At 39.2% G+C, this 18,629-nt stretch overlaps 1 protein-coding gene across 2 annotated transcripts in view; it reads left to right on the top strand.

Annotated features, from left to right (window-relative positions):
• The window catches only part of Dennd4c (DENN domain containing 4C), a 90,094-nt gene that overhangs the window by 56,454 nt on the left and 15,011 nt on the right, over positions 1 to 18,629 (top strand). For both annotated transcript variants that reach the window (XM_010630913.3, XM_010630912.3), the window contains exons 20-28: positions 497 to 610; positions 1,451 to 1,597; positions 4,431 to 5,596; positions 8,709 to 8,886; positions 9,967 to 10,076; positions 10,472 to 10,647; positions 15,020 to 15,202; positions 16,540 to 16,735; positions 17,261 to 17,506. In XM_010630913.3, coding sequence (XP_010629215.1) covers positions 497 to 610; positions 1,451 to 1,597; positions 4,431 to 5,596; positions 8,709 to 8,886; positions 9,967 to 10,076; positions 10,472 to 10,647; positions 15,020 to 15,202; positions 16,540 to 16,735; positions 17,261 to 17,506 — 2,516 coding nt within the window. The remainder of the gene's footprint in view (positions 1 to 496; positions 611 to 1,450; positions 1,598 to 4,430; positions 5,597 to 8,708; positions 8,887 to 9,966; positions 10,077 to 10,471; positions 10,648 to 15,019; positions 15,203 to 16,539; positions 16,736 to 17,260; positions 17,507 to 18,629) is intronic.

Below are 18,629 nucleotides of genomic sequence, written 5' to 3'. Positions count from 1 at the left end.
AAAAAAAAAAAAAAAAAAAAAAAAAGCAGCCTGTAGACATTGGAGAAAGTCTGTAGATTGCTACCTTTTAAAAGCATCTTGCCTAAATCTTTTCCAGTTCATAGGCGAGGAAATTAAAGTTCACTACTTTCAAATATAGGTCTTTGATGTTCCTATTTCTACTGTTACTTGCTTATCACTGTTCTTAAAATGTTATTTGTACCTGTGAGTTTCACTGTCTTCCTTTTCTCCACAGTGAACTGTGTAGACCTTAGAATTTTCTTGTTTTCGTGTTTGTTGGCACATTTTTCCCCACCCCTTTTGAGACAGGGACTCGCTATATAGCTCAGGCTGGGCTTGAACTCACTGTGTAGCCCAGGATGGCCTCGAACTCTCAGTGATATCCTAAGTCACCCAAGTGCTGGGATTATAGGTATGTGCCGTCGTGCCTGATTTGATCAGTATAATTTTCTTTTGATTTAAAAAAATATTTATAAGCCTGTATTCTTTTTAACAGGTGGCCAGTCTGACCAAGGATATGGGTCTAAGGATGAACTTATAAAGGATGAAATTCGTGTACCTGAAGAAGTAGCACAAGAATTGATAACTAAAACAAAAGTGCAAAAAGAAGGTTGTATACTGACATTTGAGTATTATTTAGAAGAATATCAGTAATAATTTAAAGTTTATCTTATTTCATATTTGGTGATAATTTCCAGAAATGTGAGGTCTATCTCCTAAGATACCATGTACTATTATTAGTACAAAGTATTATTAGATTTTGATAGTCTCTGAAGTTTAGTATTTAACAAACCTGTAGAGAATGTAGGTTTCCCTGAATTTTAAAGGAAAATGCAATCCACTGAGCTGTGCATTTGTCAAAGTTGTATGGCTGCTGTGCAAAGAACCCAGCACGGTCAAACTTTGAGTCATCAAACCTGTATTTCAGTTTTCCTTTTAAAATGCCTTTCCACTAAAAGCCCATAAAATAATTGAGTAGATATTTTTCTTTGGTGGGTTACAAATAATCTGAGGCATTTTCCTGTTTTTTTTTTTTGGGGGATTCATTGAGATATAAGTTGTTGTAATCACTTGCTGGAAATACAGAGGAAGATTTTAGTTTGTGGTAATATGATGTCCCTTTTATTCTTACACAAACCGCCATGTTCTTTCATGGTGCTATACAGAAACAAGTCTCTCTCCTGCTTGCTGAATGATGAGAAATAGAACTGAAGGCCAGAGACGTACGTGATTCACTCAAGAATACTCAAGTTAGGGTTATTAAGTGCTAAAATAAAGTATTTATATGAGTCAATACTGGTGACACATGATGTAAAGTAAACCAGACACCCGAAATTGTATTTACTCTCCACTTAAAGAAGAAAAACACACATATAAAAAAATCTATATATAGGTTCTCTGCAGTATTGTCAGAAGTAGTAATGATAACATCCAGGTATTCTTTTTCTAGAGGTGTGTGATGCCTCTGCTCTTACTGCAAGATATTCACAGCCTATACTGGAGCCTCAGAGTCCTCCTGAACCGCCTTCATGTGGCAGCAGCATTGTGAGAGCCCCATCTGGCATATTTGATATCAGCAACAGGAAAAGTAGTACTGGTAAGTTTTTATCTATTGGTTATTAAATATTTAGAATATGCATTTGTCTTTATGACACTAAATTGTTAAATTATAGTGAACATGCTAAAGGGCCAGAAATATGTCTGATTCCTGTAAATGGTCTTTAAAAAGTTAGAACGCAGTTATTGAGAGGTACAGTAGGAGCCAGGCACAGTGCAGCACACCTGTGATCCCAGCTACTTGGGAGGCCGAGGCAGGAGCACTGTGTGTTTCAACCTTGCCTGTGCAACTTAATGAGACCCTGGCTCAAGATAAGATTTAAAATGACCAGTGTTATAGCTCACAGCTCCTTGGGTTAAATCCCCAGCACCACCCCCTACCTCCAAAAAGGTAGGTTCAGTTGACCCTCTGTATCATACCTGGCAAGTTTTGGATCAGATATTAGAAAAGAATTCCATCTGTATTCAACATGTACAGATTTATTTACATTGTTTTTGGTAATTTAATCTAGAGATGATTTAAAGCATACGAGAGTATGTATGTTACATAGCAAATACTATGCTGCTTTATACAAGGATCTTGAGCATCTGTGATTTTAGTGTTTCTAGAGGTTCCTAGAACTGGTCTCCCATGGATACAGAGGGACCACCTGCATTTAATTTGTTAAACAGTGGTTGTGTATGCTTGTTGTTTGGAATGTCTTCCCTGTCATAGTTACTGGTTTCAGTTTGGTTATTCTCATCGTAGTCGTGAGGGTACTGTAGAGGCCACCTGTACTCAAGAACATGGAATGTTGTGATCAGATCCTGGAAGGCTTACATATGGGCAGTGTAATTCCTGTCTCTGGGCGCAAATGTACCAGTGGGTCTTTAATTTTGGCCCCTTTGTTGTAGGTACCCAGAGCCTCTTCCCATCTTTGATGAGCAACCATACTGTATGTATAGCTCCCTTTGGTTCAAGTTTCTTGCTTTAGGTTCGATTGCAGGCCTTCCAGTGCCCTGAAGGAGCACTTCAAATACAGAAATTTAAGGGACAGTGAGAGCAGTCTGTGTCCTTTGCCTTTTCTTAGTAGGAGATACAGCTTATTTCTTTAAAGTTGACTATCAGGTTTTTTTTCACTTTGTTTACACTGTGATACCAAATAGAGCTCATTAAGAATTTTTTCTGTTATTTTTCTAAAGGTGGTGCTAGATGTTTGAGAAAATAATTTATATGTAAATATAAAGTCAGGATCTTTCTCTTCCTAGCAAGAGGGTGGGAGAAAGGAGGGCAGAAGTTTTCTTCCATAACGAATCCTCTGAGAATATTGAAAGGAAAGTGAGCTGCTGAGTGGCGTGCTTCCTGTTAATTCCCAGGAGTACAGGGAGGGCCAGTACTATGTGCAGAGATCTGTTTCTCATATGTTGGAAGTAGTTTTCAAAGCAGGTATAAACTTTAGAGTTGTAAAACAGGTTAGAGTTGTAAAACACATTAGTTTAATTCTCCTAAAAGCTTTAAAAATCATTAGCTCTGATTAATTGATAGGATTATGATGATTAATAAGTACTAATTTGAAAGATTTGAAAGAACTTTGAAATTTAAATTTCTTACAGCTTTGGAGGTTGGAAAGTACAGAATTAGGGAACCAGCATGGTGGGTTCTGCTGAAGGCTTCTTCCGGGCGGTAGATTGATTGCCTCCTGCTTATACCCTCGCTAAGCAGAAAGTCCTAATCCCACTTATGAAGGCTCCACTTTTGTCACCTAATTATCTCCCAAGGCTTTCCCCCCTTGTACAGTCACACTGGAGGGTGGGATTTCAACATATAAATTTGAGGGGCCACAAATATTCCACCCTTAATAGGTGAGCTTAAATTTTAGTAACTATAGGAAATAGCTTTTGATCTTCGACTATAAAAATTGGACAGCAATAAAGAATAAAAGACTACAGTGGTTCCGCCACCTGCCTTGCAAGCACAAGGACCCAAGTTCGATCCCTGTACCCAAAGAAAAACCAAAAAAAAAAGCAAGAATAAAAGACTACTTACTTCCCCTGCAGCAAGGGGAGATCCTTAAGGCTGCTGCAGGACCTCTGCTGACTTGATGGAGTACTGCTCTCTAACAGTCATGTCTGATTTGCCATTGTGTGTCGTAGCACCACGTTTAGTGAGTACTAGTGGTCATTCAGATATTTGCTGAAGGAATGAATGTGTGAACAGAAATGTTTGACTGCTCAAGATTTTATAAACCTTAGAATATTATAGTGCTTTGGCTATGACAAATGTCTGATTCCCCTAATATTATAATTTTTCTTGTGTAGAATAGATTTCTGGCAAATATTTATTTGGTTTCTTGTTTTGTGGTGCTGGGGACCAAACCCAGAGTCACACAGGTGATAGGCAATCATACTCCCTCTGAGCTTCATCTTCAGCCTTCTGGCAAGTCTCAGCTGAATGGCATACATGAAAGCTAAGGTAGAAAGATTGTTTCATTTGAGTCAGAGTGGTTTTCTAAAAAATTGACCTTCAGTCGATCCCCGGTACCAACAAAACAAAACATTGACCCTCAAAAGAAGAAATAAGAATAAGTAAGGAATAAGAATAGACCTATGTTTATTAATAAATGTGATAGATTTAGTGAACAGTATAAAATTATAAATATGCTTGTTAATGGGTACTTCTATGCATAGGAGATACAAGCAGATTTTACATTAAAATTTTATCTCTGGGAGGCAGTTGACTGGGTCTCTTGGGGTTACTTTTTCTGTGTACCTTTTAGATTTTCTGAATCTTATTCTTAATGTGTGTCATTTTCACAATCAGAAAAATAAACCTTTTTATTTAAGTTACACTGGAAAGTAGAGATTCATCTTTAATATTTGACTCTTCCTTTTAGGGAGTACATCAAATGTGCTGTTTTCTACTCAGAATCCAGTTGAAGATGCAGTCTTTGATGAAGTCGCCAATCTTAAGAAGAATGGTGACAAAGGAGAAAAAAGACAAAAACATTTTTCAGAGAGAAGTTGTAGCTTCAGCTCTGAAAGTCGAGCAGGCATGTTACTTAAGAAGAGCAGTTTGGACTCGAATCCAAGTGAAGCGGCTGTTATGATGGGCGCGGATGCCAAGATTCTCACAGCAGCCCTGAGCTGTCCTAAGACTTCTCCGCCCCGTGTTGCCAGGGCCCAGAGCTTTGAGAACGTTAGCTGTGCTCTGCCTGAGTCACGGACTTGCGGGTCCGAGAGCCCCTGGGATTCTGAGCACAGGGCGCCTGCTGTGTTGGAGATGCTGGAGGAAAGCCAAGAGCTCCTCGAGCCTGCGGATGGTGACAGTGCGGCCAGAACTGCCCGGGCAGAGGCTGTGTGCGACAGTCCACAAAATGATTGCAGCAGCAGTCAGTCCAGAGACTTGGGCCCAGGCACGGAAGATCGAGTGAATAAGAGAAGCAGTTTGTACAGTGCTGCTAAAGCTGTTGAGAGGGAGGATGTTGAAGCTGGACTAGACCCTTTATCTCTTTTAGCCACTGAATGTACAGAAGAGAACATTCTGGATTCTGAGGATAAGATGTTCTCTCCAGTTATTACACGTAATCTGGCTGATGAAATCGAAAGCTACATGAACCTAAAAAGTCCCCTGGGTAGTAAATCTTCCAGTATGGAATTGCACGGAGACGGAAACAGTGAACCTGGCAATACTGCTGCATTTCTTCATCCGTTAGAGAGGAGATCAAGCCTACCTTTAGATCATGGTCCGCCAGCACAAGAGAATCCTGAAAGTGAAAAGAGTTCCCCTGCGGTGTCCAGGTCTAAAACTTTCACTGCTCGTTTCAAGCAGCAGACTCCCCATCGAACTTACAAAGATCGTTCCACTTCCTTATCAGCGTTGATGCGTTCTCCACATGGCTCACTAGGTTCTGTAGTAAATTCTTTGTCAGGGCTAAAGCTGGATAATATACTCTCAGGACCCAAGATAGATGTCCTCAAATCTGGTATGAAACAGGCAGCAACAGTAGCCAATAAGGTGTGGGAGGCCGTAGCATCTGCCTACAGCTACTCAGATGATGAGGTGAGAAAGTTTATGTGTGGGTTTTACGTAGGTGTTGTAGTGCCTTTAGTATATCCACACAATTTAGAGATTGATGGTAACTTTGATTTTTAAAACTTCATGCCTATTTTGATTTTTTTCTTAAGATGATGTGAACATATTTGTAAGGAAATTAATGTAGAAGTAGAATATTAGGATTACTTTTAATTCCATAGATCATTCTAAATTAAAACATTAAATTTATTTCTTTGAAACCATTAGTGATTAGTATTTGAAATTAATAATAATGCCATGTTATATTTGTATAGCATTTCAGTTTTTAAATCTTACCTTTTTTATCCCCTTAATATATGATGAAGCTTAATCTGTAGATTTCATATATCATTACAAAAAATGATTGTCTTTAAAAAATCTTTGTAAATAGAGTTAATCATTAGATCTTTTTATGAATTTGGGAGTAGGAAATTTTTCTGCCTTTAAAAAAATAATGTGATGAAATCTATGGATTTACAGAATTATATATTTATAGAATTGTAGAGTATTGAAGTACTTTTCTCTATAGAGGAAAAAAAGATGTCTGTAAATGCTATTAATATTGTAATAATATGTTCCAGGTACTATTATAGGCTATGTATTTTTCATATGAATAGACAGAATATGTATACATTCAATTTTCATAACAGCATTATGAAGTAGTAGTATTATCTTCATTTTATAAATGAGTTACATTTAGACAGGTTAATTAATTTCCCAAGATAACCCAAGTAGAAGTCACAGGAATTGGTTCTGGAGTCCATGCTTTTAACCTTAGAAGCAATATCTTAGGAGAAGACATTGAAAACCAAAAAAGGGGATTAGAGACTGTCCAGAAAAAGCAAAGAAGATAATACCTATGTTGAGCTTTGAAGGATGAATTTGAAATTTTCAGTTAGTAAGAACAATAAACCGGCAGAATGACATATTTGAGAGACTAGCGTGAAGAGATGTGGATGCTTAATCTGTCATGCATTTCCAAGATAATACGATGTCAGATTGTTAAAGCTCTAAATGGAAAGTAGAGACACAGGAAAAGAGATATGACTTGCATTCTATTGGAAGAAATATTATATGCAGAATATTACTTCATTTAAAAGTACAATACTGCCAGGTGTGGTGGCACATGCCTGTAATCCCAGCACTCAGGAGGCTGAGGAACTCAAGAGTTCAAGTCCAGCCTGGGCTTCGTAGTGAGTTCCAGGTCAGTCTCAACTACATAGTGAGACCCTGTCTCAAAAAAAAAAAAAGTATATACTAAGGAAGGGGATGTAGCTCATTGGCATGGTGCCTGCCTGGCAAGTGCAAAGTTCTGAGTTTGATCCCCAGTACCAGGGGGTTGGGGCACTACATTATTGAACATTACAACAAACTGCATTGGGGGGGCTGGAAATTGAACCCAGGGCCTCGTGCTTACTAGATAAGTGCTTTCTGCCACTGAGCTATAATCCCAACTCTGAATTTTGTATTAAAGAGTTTACAAAAGCCAGTCAAGGAGAGGCAAAATAACTTCAGAAGTATGTTAACCTGGCATTATGAAGAACAGAGTGAACCATTTATTTTTGAAATTTTATCTAACAGTGTTTAAAAAATACTTTTAAATTTTTTTCTTTTTATTTTGAGAGAAGATGTCACTCTAGCCCAGTCTGGTGGTGATTCTCCTGCCTCAGTCTCGGGAATGCTGGGATTACAGGTGTGTGCCACCATGCCCAGCTAAGAAATACTTTTTATGGTCATTTGGACTTGAAATATGTGACAGTGTAAAGGTGTCTTATCTTTTCATCACCATAGCCAGGCAGCAGTAACAACACCTGGCAAAGGGTAAATAAGATATAGTTGACAAATATTTGCAGCTGAAGGAATGAAGCAAAAACTGTAAAATGTTTATAAATTTTATCCAGGGTTTAACCTAAGGAAATAGGAATATGTGCTTAAAAGAATCATCAACATAATTTATATAAGACTTGAAGCATTTTTAATGTTTAAGCAATAGGAGATTTATGAATTAATTTACAGGAGTTTAATAATGCAGAAGAAAATAAAGTGAGGATTTGACATTAAATTACATGAGAAATGTGGGTTGCAAACAATATCCTAGCTGGGTGTGATGGTGCATGCCTGTGTCCTAGCACTCCAGAGGCTGAGGCAGTAAGAATCACTGCAAGTTCAAGGCCAGCCTGGGCTACATAGTGAATTCAAGGCCACACTTGGCTACACAATGAGACCCTGTCAGACAAAAAAAAACAAAAACAAAAACAAAAAACACCCATTATTCTAACTTATAACAGTTTGTTATATGATTGCATGTGCATTTTTTAAAATGAGTAGAAGAATAGATCAAGATTTTGATTGTACTCTTTGACTGCTGTTTTTGTGTCTTTCATTTTCTGTTTTCCTGTCTGTATTTAATTTAAAAGTCATCTACATGGTTTTACACCAAAGATACAAATCTTTCCTCTTAAAGAAAAAGAAAACTGCTTATTAAAATACTTTTTTTCTATCTAACAATTGAGTCACTTATAATAATTAAGAACTATAATTAGTGTTTGAACCTTACTCATATTTTTTCTTCTAATACTGATGAAGTTATTATAGACAGTCAGGTTCCCAACTGATCTCTGAGTGGCAGTCTCATATTACCCATGTGTTTTAAATCATGACATTAAAAGAGCAAGCAGTTCAAGGGCCGGGGGTTTAGCTTAGTGGTTCTGCTGTCTGCCTTGCAGCAAGTTCGATTCTGGGTCGTCCCCCCCCCCCCCCCGCCAAAAGAGCAGTTCAGTAGTCTCTGGAAAGTGTGTGCTAATCGCTGTTGGGGAGCTGAGCTCCTCACCCACAGTCTCCTCCACACCCACCGGGCTCTGTTCCACTGGAGACCGAACGTCAGCTCCACACTCACCTAGCGCAACACAGGTTTTCCTAAAGTATTGCATTACTTCTTGAAAGTTCAAGAGTGGAAAGGATGCTTCATGTAACGAGTTGAAAATTCGTAATTTTTAAAATTTAAGGATGATTTGTTTAATTCTGGAACAAGTTAAATAGGTGTAGTCCCATTAGGAATGCATTAACAATGTATGTGAAATTTCATTCTTTTCAATTCCAGGAAGAAATGATTAAAGATTACAGCTTCCCTGCTGGCCTAGAAGACCATATTTTAGGGGAGAATGTATCTCCTAATACAAGTATTTCGGGGTTGGTCGCCAGTGAACTTACCCAGAGCAACACAAGCCTTGGCAGTAGTAGCAGCAGTGGAGATGCTGGAAAACCCCATTATCCAACAAGTATGGGAAAGGGTTTTCACCCCACACCCCTCTCCTTCCTGTTTAAATGCCCACTCCTCCCACCCGTGTTCCCCCTTTGTCCAGATCATGTTAGGTTTTTATTGTTTTTCTCTTTTTTTTAATGATAACAGATTTTTATAATAGCCACGCCTTTCTATTACTCTGATTTTATATGTTCTCCAAGTAGTAGAGAAACCTATTGTGTTTAATTTTAGATGTATATATTTGTGGGTTATATCATTAGTTCTCAAGTTTAGAATCAAAGTCATCTAGGGAATTTGATTAAGAATATATACAAGGTCCGGGGATGTAGCTCAGTGGCGCAGTGCCTGCCTCACAGCACAAGGTCCTGAGTTTGACCCGCAGTACCAGGAAGGGGGATATGTCTCCACACACACACACACACACACACACACACGCACGCACGCACACACACACACACACACACACACTCACACAAGTGTCTGAGCCTTAGGCTAAAACTTTTAAGACTTAAGTAGGTGGGGCGGGGCCTTGTATTTTTAACTATTTCTCTGAGTAGATCATTGTTTGAACCAGATTTTATGTATCTCTGGGCTGTATCATTAAAATTTCATAACTTTGTTATTCTAAAATATTATAGGCTCTTGTTCTGACTTTTTTTAATGAAAAATCCCAATTATCCCAAAAAGTTGAAAGAATTATGTAATGAGGCCGGGGGGTTTAGCTCAGTGGTTCCACCACCTGCCTTGCAAGTGCAAGGACCCGAGTTCAATCCCTGGTACCCCCCCAAAAAAAAGAATTGTGTAATGAACAATTATGTACCCTCTACCTAGATTTAATTTTTTATTAAATTTATCTATGTGTACGCATCTCTATGTATTTCTATATTTGAATTGTTTGAAAATAAACTGTAGATCATGATACCTCATAAATATTTAACATGTATTTCCAAAGCATAAGGACATACTCTTCTTTCTGTTGTTGGTTTTTTGGGGGTACTGAGGGTCGAATTTAGGACCTTGGGCTTGCAAGGCAGCACAGTGCCACTGAGAAATCCCTAGCCCTGGACATTCTCTTCTTATGTTTGCTCCTCTCTAGGTGAAGTTCCATTTCCAAGAGGCACAAAGGGACAGGACTTTGAAAAATCAGACCATGGCTCCTCTCAAAATACCAGCATGTCTAGCATCTATCAGAATTGTGCAATGGAGGTAAAAGCTCTATATGCTGCTGATTCTAAGATGGCTATAAACATTTTAATTAAACAGTAGCATTTTTTAAAATGCTGTGAGACTTGTGGCCGGAAAAGGTCGTTTTGTTGAATTGTTTGATATCTTATATAAGTGAGGCCATGAACCAAGATATCTTTGCCTATAGTATAAGTTTTCCAAATTTCGTCAAAAGATTATCTGAAAAACATGGTCTTTGGTGGGGTTGGTTTGAGACAAGGTTACGCTATGTAGTTGGGGCTCAAACTCATAGCAATCCTGCCTCAGCCTCCCAAGTGCTGGGATTATAGGTGTGCACCACCACACCTGGCCCAGAATAGTCTGTTAAGATATGTTTCACTATAGAGATCTCAGTGTCCTTGTTTTCCTTTTCTCAGGTTTTGATGTCAAGTTGTTCACTATGTAGAACCTGTGGAGCTCTAGTTTATGATGAAGAAATTATGGCTGGATGGACAGCAGATGACTCAAATTTGAACACAACTTGTCCGTTTTGTAGAAGCAATTTCTTGCCTCTTCTCAATATAGAATTTAAGGACTTGAGAGGCTCTGCAAGGTTAGTATTCTAAAAGCTCCTTCAGGAGGTGAGTGCCCTCCAGTAGGTGCAACTCCTCGGCAAGAGGGAGCCATTCATTCACAGTGTGTTCCAGGCTTTCCTTTCTTCCTTTTCTCCTTCAGTGTTTGAGGGAAGCCACTAGCAATGTAGGAGACTACTTTTCCTTTGTAAAATTTTTAATTGAAAGTCTTCGTGTGTAATCCAGGGCATCCTTGCTGGTGCTGGGATTTGGGAGTGTACCACTGCACCTAGCTGCTTTTCCATTTTATCTAATGTATGATTATTAGTAGCAGCTAATTCTTCAAATGCAACTTTCATTATAGATAACTCAAAAAAAATTTTTTGGGGGGGGGTTTTTTTTTGAGACAGGCTCTCACTATGTAGTTGAAACTAACCTGGAACTCACTATGTAGCCTAGGTTGGTCTCGAACTCACAGCATCCTCCTGCCTCAGCCTCCCGAGTGCTGGGATTACAGGCGTGCGCCACCACGCCCGGCTGATAATTCAAAATTCTAATGTTAGGCTTTACTTCAAGCCCTCTGCCTTGGTGACCTCTTAATTATTGTTTCCACTCTTGCTACCACTGTCTAGTACAATGAAATGTGTGAATTTTAGGCAGTTGGAGACCAGCTGGTCTGCAGTCGTTAAGTAATTGAGAGTTTGGTAGTTCGGTATTGACTTAAGTAATTATACTTTACAAATTCTGTTTGTTTTATGGAGCAAGTAAAGCTTATACTGTTGTCTACTTTCAGTTTGTTTTGTTTTGTTTTTGATCACTGGAAATTAAACCCAGGGCTTTGCTTCCACATGCTAAACATGCACCCTGAGCTACCTCGAGCTTCATTAATTGCTCGAAACAAAATCTAAAGTAAAACTTTAGCCGTATGGATGTTTTCTTTGTATTTTTCCTTTCTGTTTTAGGCACAGAGCATACTGTTTAATTCTGCTGTGCTTGTCATCATGTCTGGGCGATGGCCTCTCGGCCCCTCTCTTAGGGATTCTCTTTCTTCCATTTCCGCTTATCCCCTTTCCAACAAAGACATCAACTCTGCTGTGTAGTGTTTATCCTCGAATATACACCCTTATAAACTCTGTAAGGTTTTTTGTATGATTGTGTATTTTAATTCATATAATGGATTAATGCTAAAATCTCAATTTCTTTTTATTACTCAGATAAAAAATCTGTCTGAGCTACTCTGTGTACATTTAGTTTATTTTTCACCTGCATGAAATGAATACCTGGTTTTACTTATCCATTCCTGGTGTTGGACGCTTCAGTTGCGTCTAGTACTCTTATGATATGCATCCTTTCAAAGATGAAATACATATTTCCTTTTGAACTTGTAGTTGCTGTCAAACAGTGGTCAAAGTGAGATCACTGGGTCATTTTTATACATAATTTCAGTAAAACTGGAAGACTGCTTACTCTCCTATCAGTAGTACCCAAGAATTTTCATTGCTTTACAACCTTATCCACAATTGGTATTGTCACTTTTCTAATTTTCACATTTTAATTGAGTATAAAGTGTGACTTTATTGTTTTTATTTCAATTTCTCTGAATACTATTAAGTTTGTGTGTTCATTATTCGTTTTTGTTTTGTTTTGTTTTTCTGATACTAGGAATCAAACTCAGGACCTCGCACTTGCCAGGCAGGCGTGGTGCCACTGAGCTAAATCTCCAGCCCGTCATTACTTGTTATTCCAGCATTCTCTTGACTTGCTTGCCTATGTTCTTTGTATTCTTTGTCTGCTTTTCTGTTGAACTTCTTTTTTAATGTTGTTCTGACTTGAATATTGTTGATATTGATTGCATGAAGAAAAACCATTAGTTTTGATATTCTTGCCCATTAATTTTCCACTTATAAGTTGTGCTTTTGGAGTGTTGTTGTTTTAAAAGTTTTTCCCCATATGCCAGTTGTGGTGGTGCGCACTAGTTATCCCAACACTGGGGAGGCTGAGGCAGGAGGATTGCTGCAAGTTTGAGACCAGCCTGGGCTACATAGTGAGTTCAAGGCTAGCCTAACTATAGCAAGACCCTGTCTCAAAAAAACAAAAAACAAAAAACAAAAAGGTTTCCATGACTAGGTATTAAGATTTTCTCCCTGAGTATTTTGTTTTTTTGGTTTTTTTTTTGGTACCGGGGATTGAACTCGGGTCCTTGCGCTTATAAGGCAGGCCACTGAACCACTGAGCTAAATCCCTGGCCAATCTCCCTGAGTATTTTGTCTTATGTTTTCTTCATATTACCAGGGATTAAATGCAAGGCTTTGTGCATCTAGACTGAATGATCTTTATATTTTACCTCAGATATTTAGATGTTTAGCTCTCTGAACACCTTCATGTGGAGAAACCCAGCTTTTATTTTTCTCTGTACAACACACCTGATACCCCAATATTATGAGTAACCTGCCCTTTCTTCAGTGGTAGCAAGTTGCCTCATGTGCCTCACTGGCTCTGCGTTCTTGTATTCCTTCTGTGTACGCTGCTGTTTCTGTCACTTTTACCTTCATGGTGTGGCTGGTGTTACGGGGGTTCCTTTTCTTGGATTTTTTTTTTCCTGCTTAGTTACTTCCTACAAATGTTGAGCGTATGTGTATACACACACACACACATACACACACACGCACATGCACATGCACACGCACAATCCACTTAGAGTTTTCATTGAGATTGCATAAGATTTATAGATTGTGTGTTTGTTTGTCTGTTTGTTTTTGGTACAGGGATTAAACTCAGGATCTTGCACTTGTGAAGCAGGCACAGTGCTACTGAGCTAAATCCCCAGCCCAAGATTTATAGATTAATTTGAGGAAAATTGACCTATTTTCAATATTAATCTGAGTATGATATCTCTCCATTTTTTTAGCTAGATTCTTAGTAGAGATTCTTAAATTATTCTCCATATGTCCTGTCCTTTTTTGTTGTGCTTTTGTTTTGTTGTTTCATTGTTTTGTTTTTGGTCCTGGGGATCTAACTCCAGTCTTTGCACTTGCCAGGCAGACGGCAGCACCACTGAGCTAAATCCCCAGCCCTTTGTTGTGTTTTTTAAGCTGTTATAAGGACCTTTGAACATATCTTCTCATTAAATGCAGCATTATTGATTTTTCCTCCCTAGTATGACATAATGAAAAATGTCAAGGGGCCGGGAATTTAGCTCAGTGGTACTGCTGCCTGCCTCACAAGTGTAAGGTCCTGAGTTCCAGCCCCAGTACCAAAAACGAAAAAAAAAAAAGAAACGTCAAACTTAGAACAAAGTTTAGAGACTGTTTTTGGGTGGCAGAGGTGGCAGGGATTGAAAGCAGGGCCTTGTACATACATCCTTAGCATGTGCTCTACCAGTGACCCAAACTCCTGGCTAGGTAAAGATTTTTCTTTTTGTAGTGAATACTCATATGCCCACCCCTGTAATTTTCATTTTACATCTTACTATTCTTGCTTTGTCACCTGTCTCTTCATGTTTTAGCAGTGTATTTTATTTTTTACTAATTAAAAAGTAAGGCGAAGCCTGGTGCACTCCTGTATTCTCAGTACTAGGAGGCTGGGAGTGTCATGAGTTGCATACTGGACTGGGCTCCCTACCTAGTGAGACCCTGTCTCAGAGCAAGCAGAACAAAGTGAGGTGAACGTATTACTCTCCCAAAGACTTCAGCTTGCATACTATTAACTACAGTCAGATACTCTATACAATAAAATGTACAAATCTTTATGCCATTTTGAAAAAATAAATGCGTGCATTTGTGCAAATGAGGCTCTTATCAAGATACATATGGCATAATCTCAGAAAATTCTCAAATATCCTTCACGAAGCCCTACCCTCCCTAAGTATCCAAAGGGAGGAGAAAGAGAAGATGAAAATACCATAATGAGCAGAGAGGAGCAGAAGGACTAGAGACAAACTAGAGATTTACAGTCAAGAGAAAAGGATATCATAAACAATTACAGGTTGACATTTTGTTTTCTTTTGGTACCGAGGATTGAACTCAGGTCCTTGCGCTTGCAAGGCGGGCCACCGAACCGCTGAGCTAAATCCGCTGCCCAGGTTGACATGTTTTAACATGTTGCTGTTGTTTTCCCTCCCTCGCTTCTTCCCTCTCTTCCTTCCTTCTTTCTCTTTTCTTCTCTTTTTTTCTGACTTAGGAAATTAGTAAAATATTTTGCTTTTACCCCCACTTCATAGCTTTATTTAATAGTTCTCAAATACTGCAGCAGTGTTATACTGGACTACTTAGACTGGATAGGAGAGAGGAATTGAGAGCAGAAGTGTGTATATGTTTGAAACAGGCAGTGTTTCCCTTACAAGTTGTTTAATTCTTAAGGACTGCTTTACCATTAAGTCATAATGGCTTTTTCCCCTTTCCTCTCCTTATCTAGCTTTTTCTTGAAGCCAAGTACCTCTGGTGACAGTTTACAGAGTGCCAGCATTCCACTGGCAAGTGAACCATTGGAGCACAAAGCTGTGTGCAGTTCAGCAGAGCCTGACTTGATTAACTTCATGGATTTCCCGAAACATAGTGAGACTGTAACTGAAGAGACGAGCTGCCCCACTGAGTCAAGGTGCCGAAAGATGCATATCAGTCTTTATAGTAAATTGAGTATCCTTGTAAAGACCTGAAATCCTGGGCTGGTATTTAGCTCAGTGGTTCCACCACCTGCTCACAAGCGCAAGGTCCGGAGTTCAATCCCCAGTACCAAAAACACAGCAACGACAACTTGGCATAGGTTTCGGCATGTAAGAGATTTAATCTTGACATTTTACTACCACATAGTATTTTAATATCGAATGCAGGAATCTGATAAAAGGGATTCAACCAAAAGCCTTTGCACTGAGTGCCACCCCAGCCCATTTTCATCTTTTGCTTTTGAGGGGCTCTCATCAGCTCACTAGTTTTCCCAGGCTGGGCTCCAACTGGCAGTCCTCTTGCCCTTGCCTGCCAGAGTGCTGACATGCGTGCACCACCGTCCTGGCTTGATGAAACGTTTCTGAACCAAGTCAGATGCTTTTCAGTGATATCTTACAAACTGAACTTCTCAACAGGACAAAATAATTTTTCTTCTTTGTGTAGTCATTTCCAGTTGTCAGAGACATACTCTCTTTAGTGTAAAGTGTAAGCATATGTTTTACTCCTCAGCATCGGTTGAGTCACACAGTTGTTGCAAACCTGTTTGTGTGCTAAGCATTATATATGGCACTAAAAGTAAAAAAAAGTAGAGGACTCCTGGTCTGTATCCTTGAGTGGCTAGTAGCCTAGTAGAGACTAAACAGCAGAGAATCTACTCATTCGCGTGTGGTAGTATACTTCTGGAAGTTTTTTTTTTTTCTTTTTTCTTTTGGTACCGGGGATTGAACTTGGGTCCTTGCGCTTGTAAGGCAGGCCACTGAACTGCTGAGCTAAATCCCCGGCCCTGGAAGATTTTATTTAATAAAAATGAAATAATGCTTCAGAAAAGCAGCTGAATGGCTACTTAGTCTTTTAAGGTGTACCATATGTCCTGTTCCCACCCCTCACCAATCTTCAGTCAGTTTGTCCTTCTGATCAGTTTGACGAAGTACTAGAAAAAAGTGGAGTTCTTTCTTTAGGGCATGGTGCTGGGGACAAACTCAGGTCCTCCCACTTGCAGGGAAAACACTTTATGATCATTATTATTGTTATTATTATTTTTTTGGTACTGGGGATTGAACTCGGATCGTTGCGCTTGTGAGGCAGGCGGTAGAACCACTGAGCTAAATCCCCGGCCCAAACACTTTATTATTGAGCTATGCTTCCAGCCCCAAATTTAGTTACTAAAGGTGGTGCTGGTTCTTCTTAGATACATGTAATAGACTCAAAGTCCATTGCAGGTACTACTGTCTGTAGAGATTTTAACACAGCCATTCTTCTGCATTTTTAAAGTGATACAATGAAGAAAGCCAGTGGAGATGTCCAGACTGTGACAATGTCATCAGTGCCTAGCAGTTTATCCAAGCGAAGTGTCTCTTTGACTCGAAGTCACAGTGTTGGAGGTCCTTTGCAGAGCATTGACTTCTCCCAGCGACCGTTCCATGGTATTTCAACAGTGAGTCTTCCAAACAGTCTGCAGGAAGTTATGGTATGAGTCACTATAATCATACTGCCTGTTCCCATTTATATTTAATAGTAGCACATTATTCTTCTCAGGTATACCCAGTTTAATGACATGAAAAGTGATGAACAATTTTCCATAAACAAGTATTTAAGCTTTTTAATACGGAGGATATCAAATCTGCACAAACACAGAGATGGATAATGGAGTCTCTTGACTCATCTAGCTACAGGAATTTTCAATTTTTGGCCATAAATCTTCATTTTCTTTCCCTTCAAACAACTTATATTTCATTTGGAAATATTTCAGTATGTGTCTGAACATTTAAAAAAATATCACAATGCTATTTTACTAAAAAAATAAAAAGGTATTAAGTTATTCAGTCTTGGCTCAAATTTCCAGTTGTCTCAAAAGTATGAACTGTTAGGATATTGTACCACATGATCTTGCAATAATTGATTTTACAGGATAGAGAAACATCTCATTGAAAAGTAGTGTTAAGCACACAAAATTTAACAGCTACCATTTACTTCTTTTTGTATTTTTCAAAAGGACCCTCTAGGAAAGAGGCCCAATCCTTCTCCTGTTTCTGTGCCTTACTTGAGTCCCCTTGTGCTTCGTAAAGAACTTGAATCTTTGCTAGAAAATGAAGGCGACCAGGTGATCCATTCCTCCTCTTTCATCAACCAGCACCCCATCATCTTCTGGAACCTCGTTTGGTATTTCAGGCGCTTGGACCTTCCGAGTAACTTGCCAGGACTTATCCTCACATCTGAGCATTGTAACGAAGGTGTCCAGGTAGGGACCAACTCCTCTGCTTGCGCTGGATTGGTGCAGCTGGGGTGAGGCTTCACGCTGCTGAGAGTACATAAAAACAGGAGCTCGACACTTAGAGGGTTATCCCTCTTGCAGTAGAGGCTGAATGGAAGCTCACAGGTAATGCTGTGCAGGGACTTGACGTTCTTCTTTTTGCTTCTCTGTGTGCGACTTCCATTTTCCCCGAGTTCTGCTTTAGTACAGATAGCTGACACTGTCTCCAGACTCACTCCTGTTTTCAGTGAGCAGTAAGGAGAAGAAGGGATGGAGGAAGGTGTGTCTTCTTCCTTACACACAGCTCACGTGTTTCCACACGTATCTTTGTGGTCCAAGCATGGTTGTGTAGTCACAAAGAGCTGAGAGGAGCTGGAGATGGTCATATTCTCACTGAAATCCCCCCACAGCCTCATTTAAAGGGACTCCTATTATCCCTATTTTTCAGGTGCTATAATTAAAAGTCAGAGAAGTCAAGTGATTTCTGTAAGGTCACATGCCTAATAAGTGAGGGAAAGTTAATGTCACCATCCAACTGCCTAGCTCTGATAGCTCCAGTTACTCTTCCACTGAGATTTCTGATTCCATTGGACTACAGTATTTTTTATTAGGGTGAATGATGACAAACACCAAATCACAAATACAGCTGGAGCACAACTCACTCTTACAGTATTATAAACTGTAATTTGACTCATTATTTTGAGTAGAGTAGATGAAACAAAATTACTTGGTAAGAGAGTAGAACTTATACTTTGTCTTCCTGTAATGATCGATGGTTAGTTAATGTTGTATGTGACTACTGTGCCAGTTATCAAGTTGTCATTCCACCAAGAACCTGTAAGTGAAGCCAAGCATAAAGGTTGCTATTTGAGAAGCTGAGGCTGGAGGCTGTCTAGAGGCTGACCTGAGCAAGTTAGTGACGCCCTATCTCAAAATAAAACTTGAGGGCCTCCATGAGGCAATGGGTTTACTTACCAGTGGAACACACCCATACACACCCACATACTCAGAGACACCGAGAAGGGGTAGGGGAAGAAAAGAAACCTATGTTTATCATCAGATATTAATGAAATTTTAAAAATTTTTGTTTAGAATTGTAGATCCAGGATTT

Source organism: Fukomys damarensis, unplaced genomic scaffold (genome assembly GCF_012274545.1).
Source record: "Fukomys damarensis isolate Sample0158 unplaced genomic scaffold, DMR_v1.0_HiC HiC_scaffold_31, whole genome shotgun sequence".
In the NCBI taxonomy this organism is placed as follows: Eukaryota; Metazoa; Chordata; class Mammalia; order Rodentia; family Bathyergidae; genus Fukomys; species Fukomys damarensis.
This window is presented reverse-complemented; position numbering and strand designations above follow the sequence as displayed.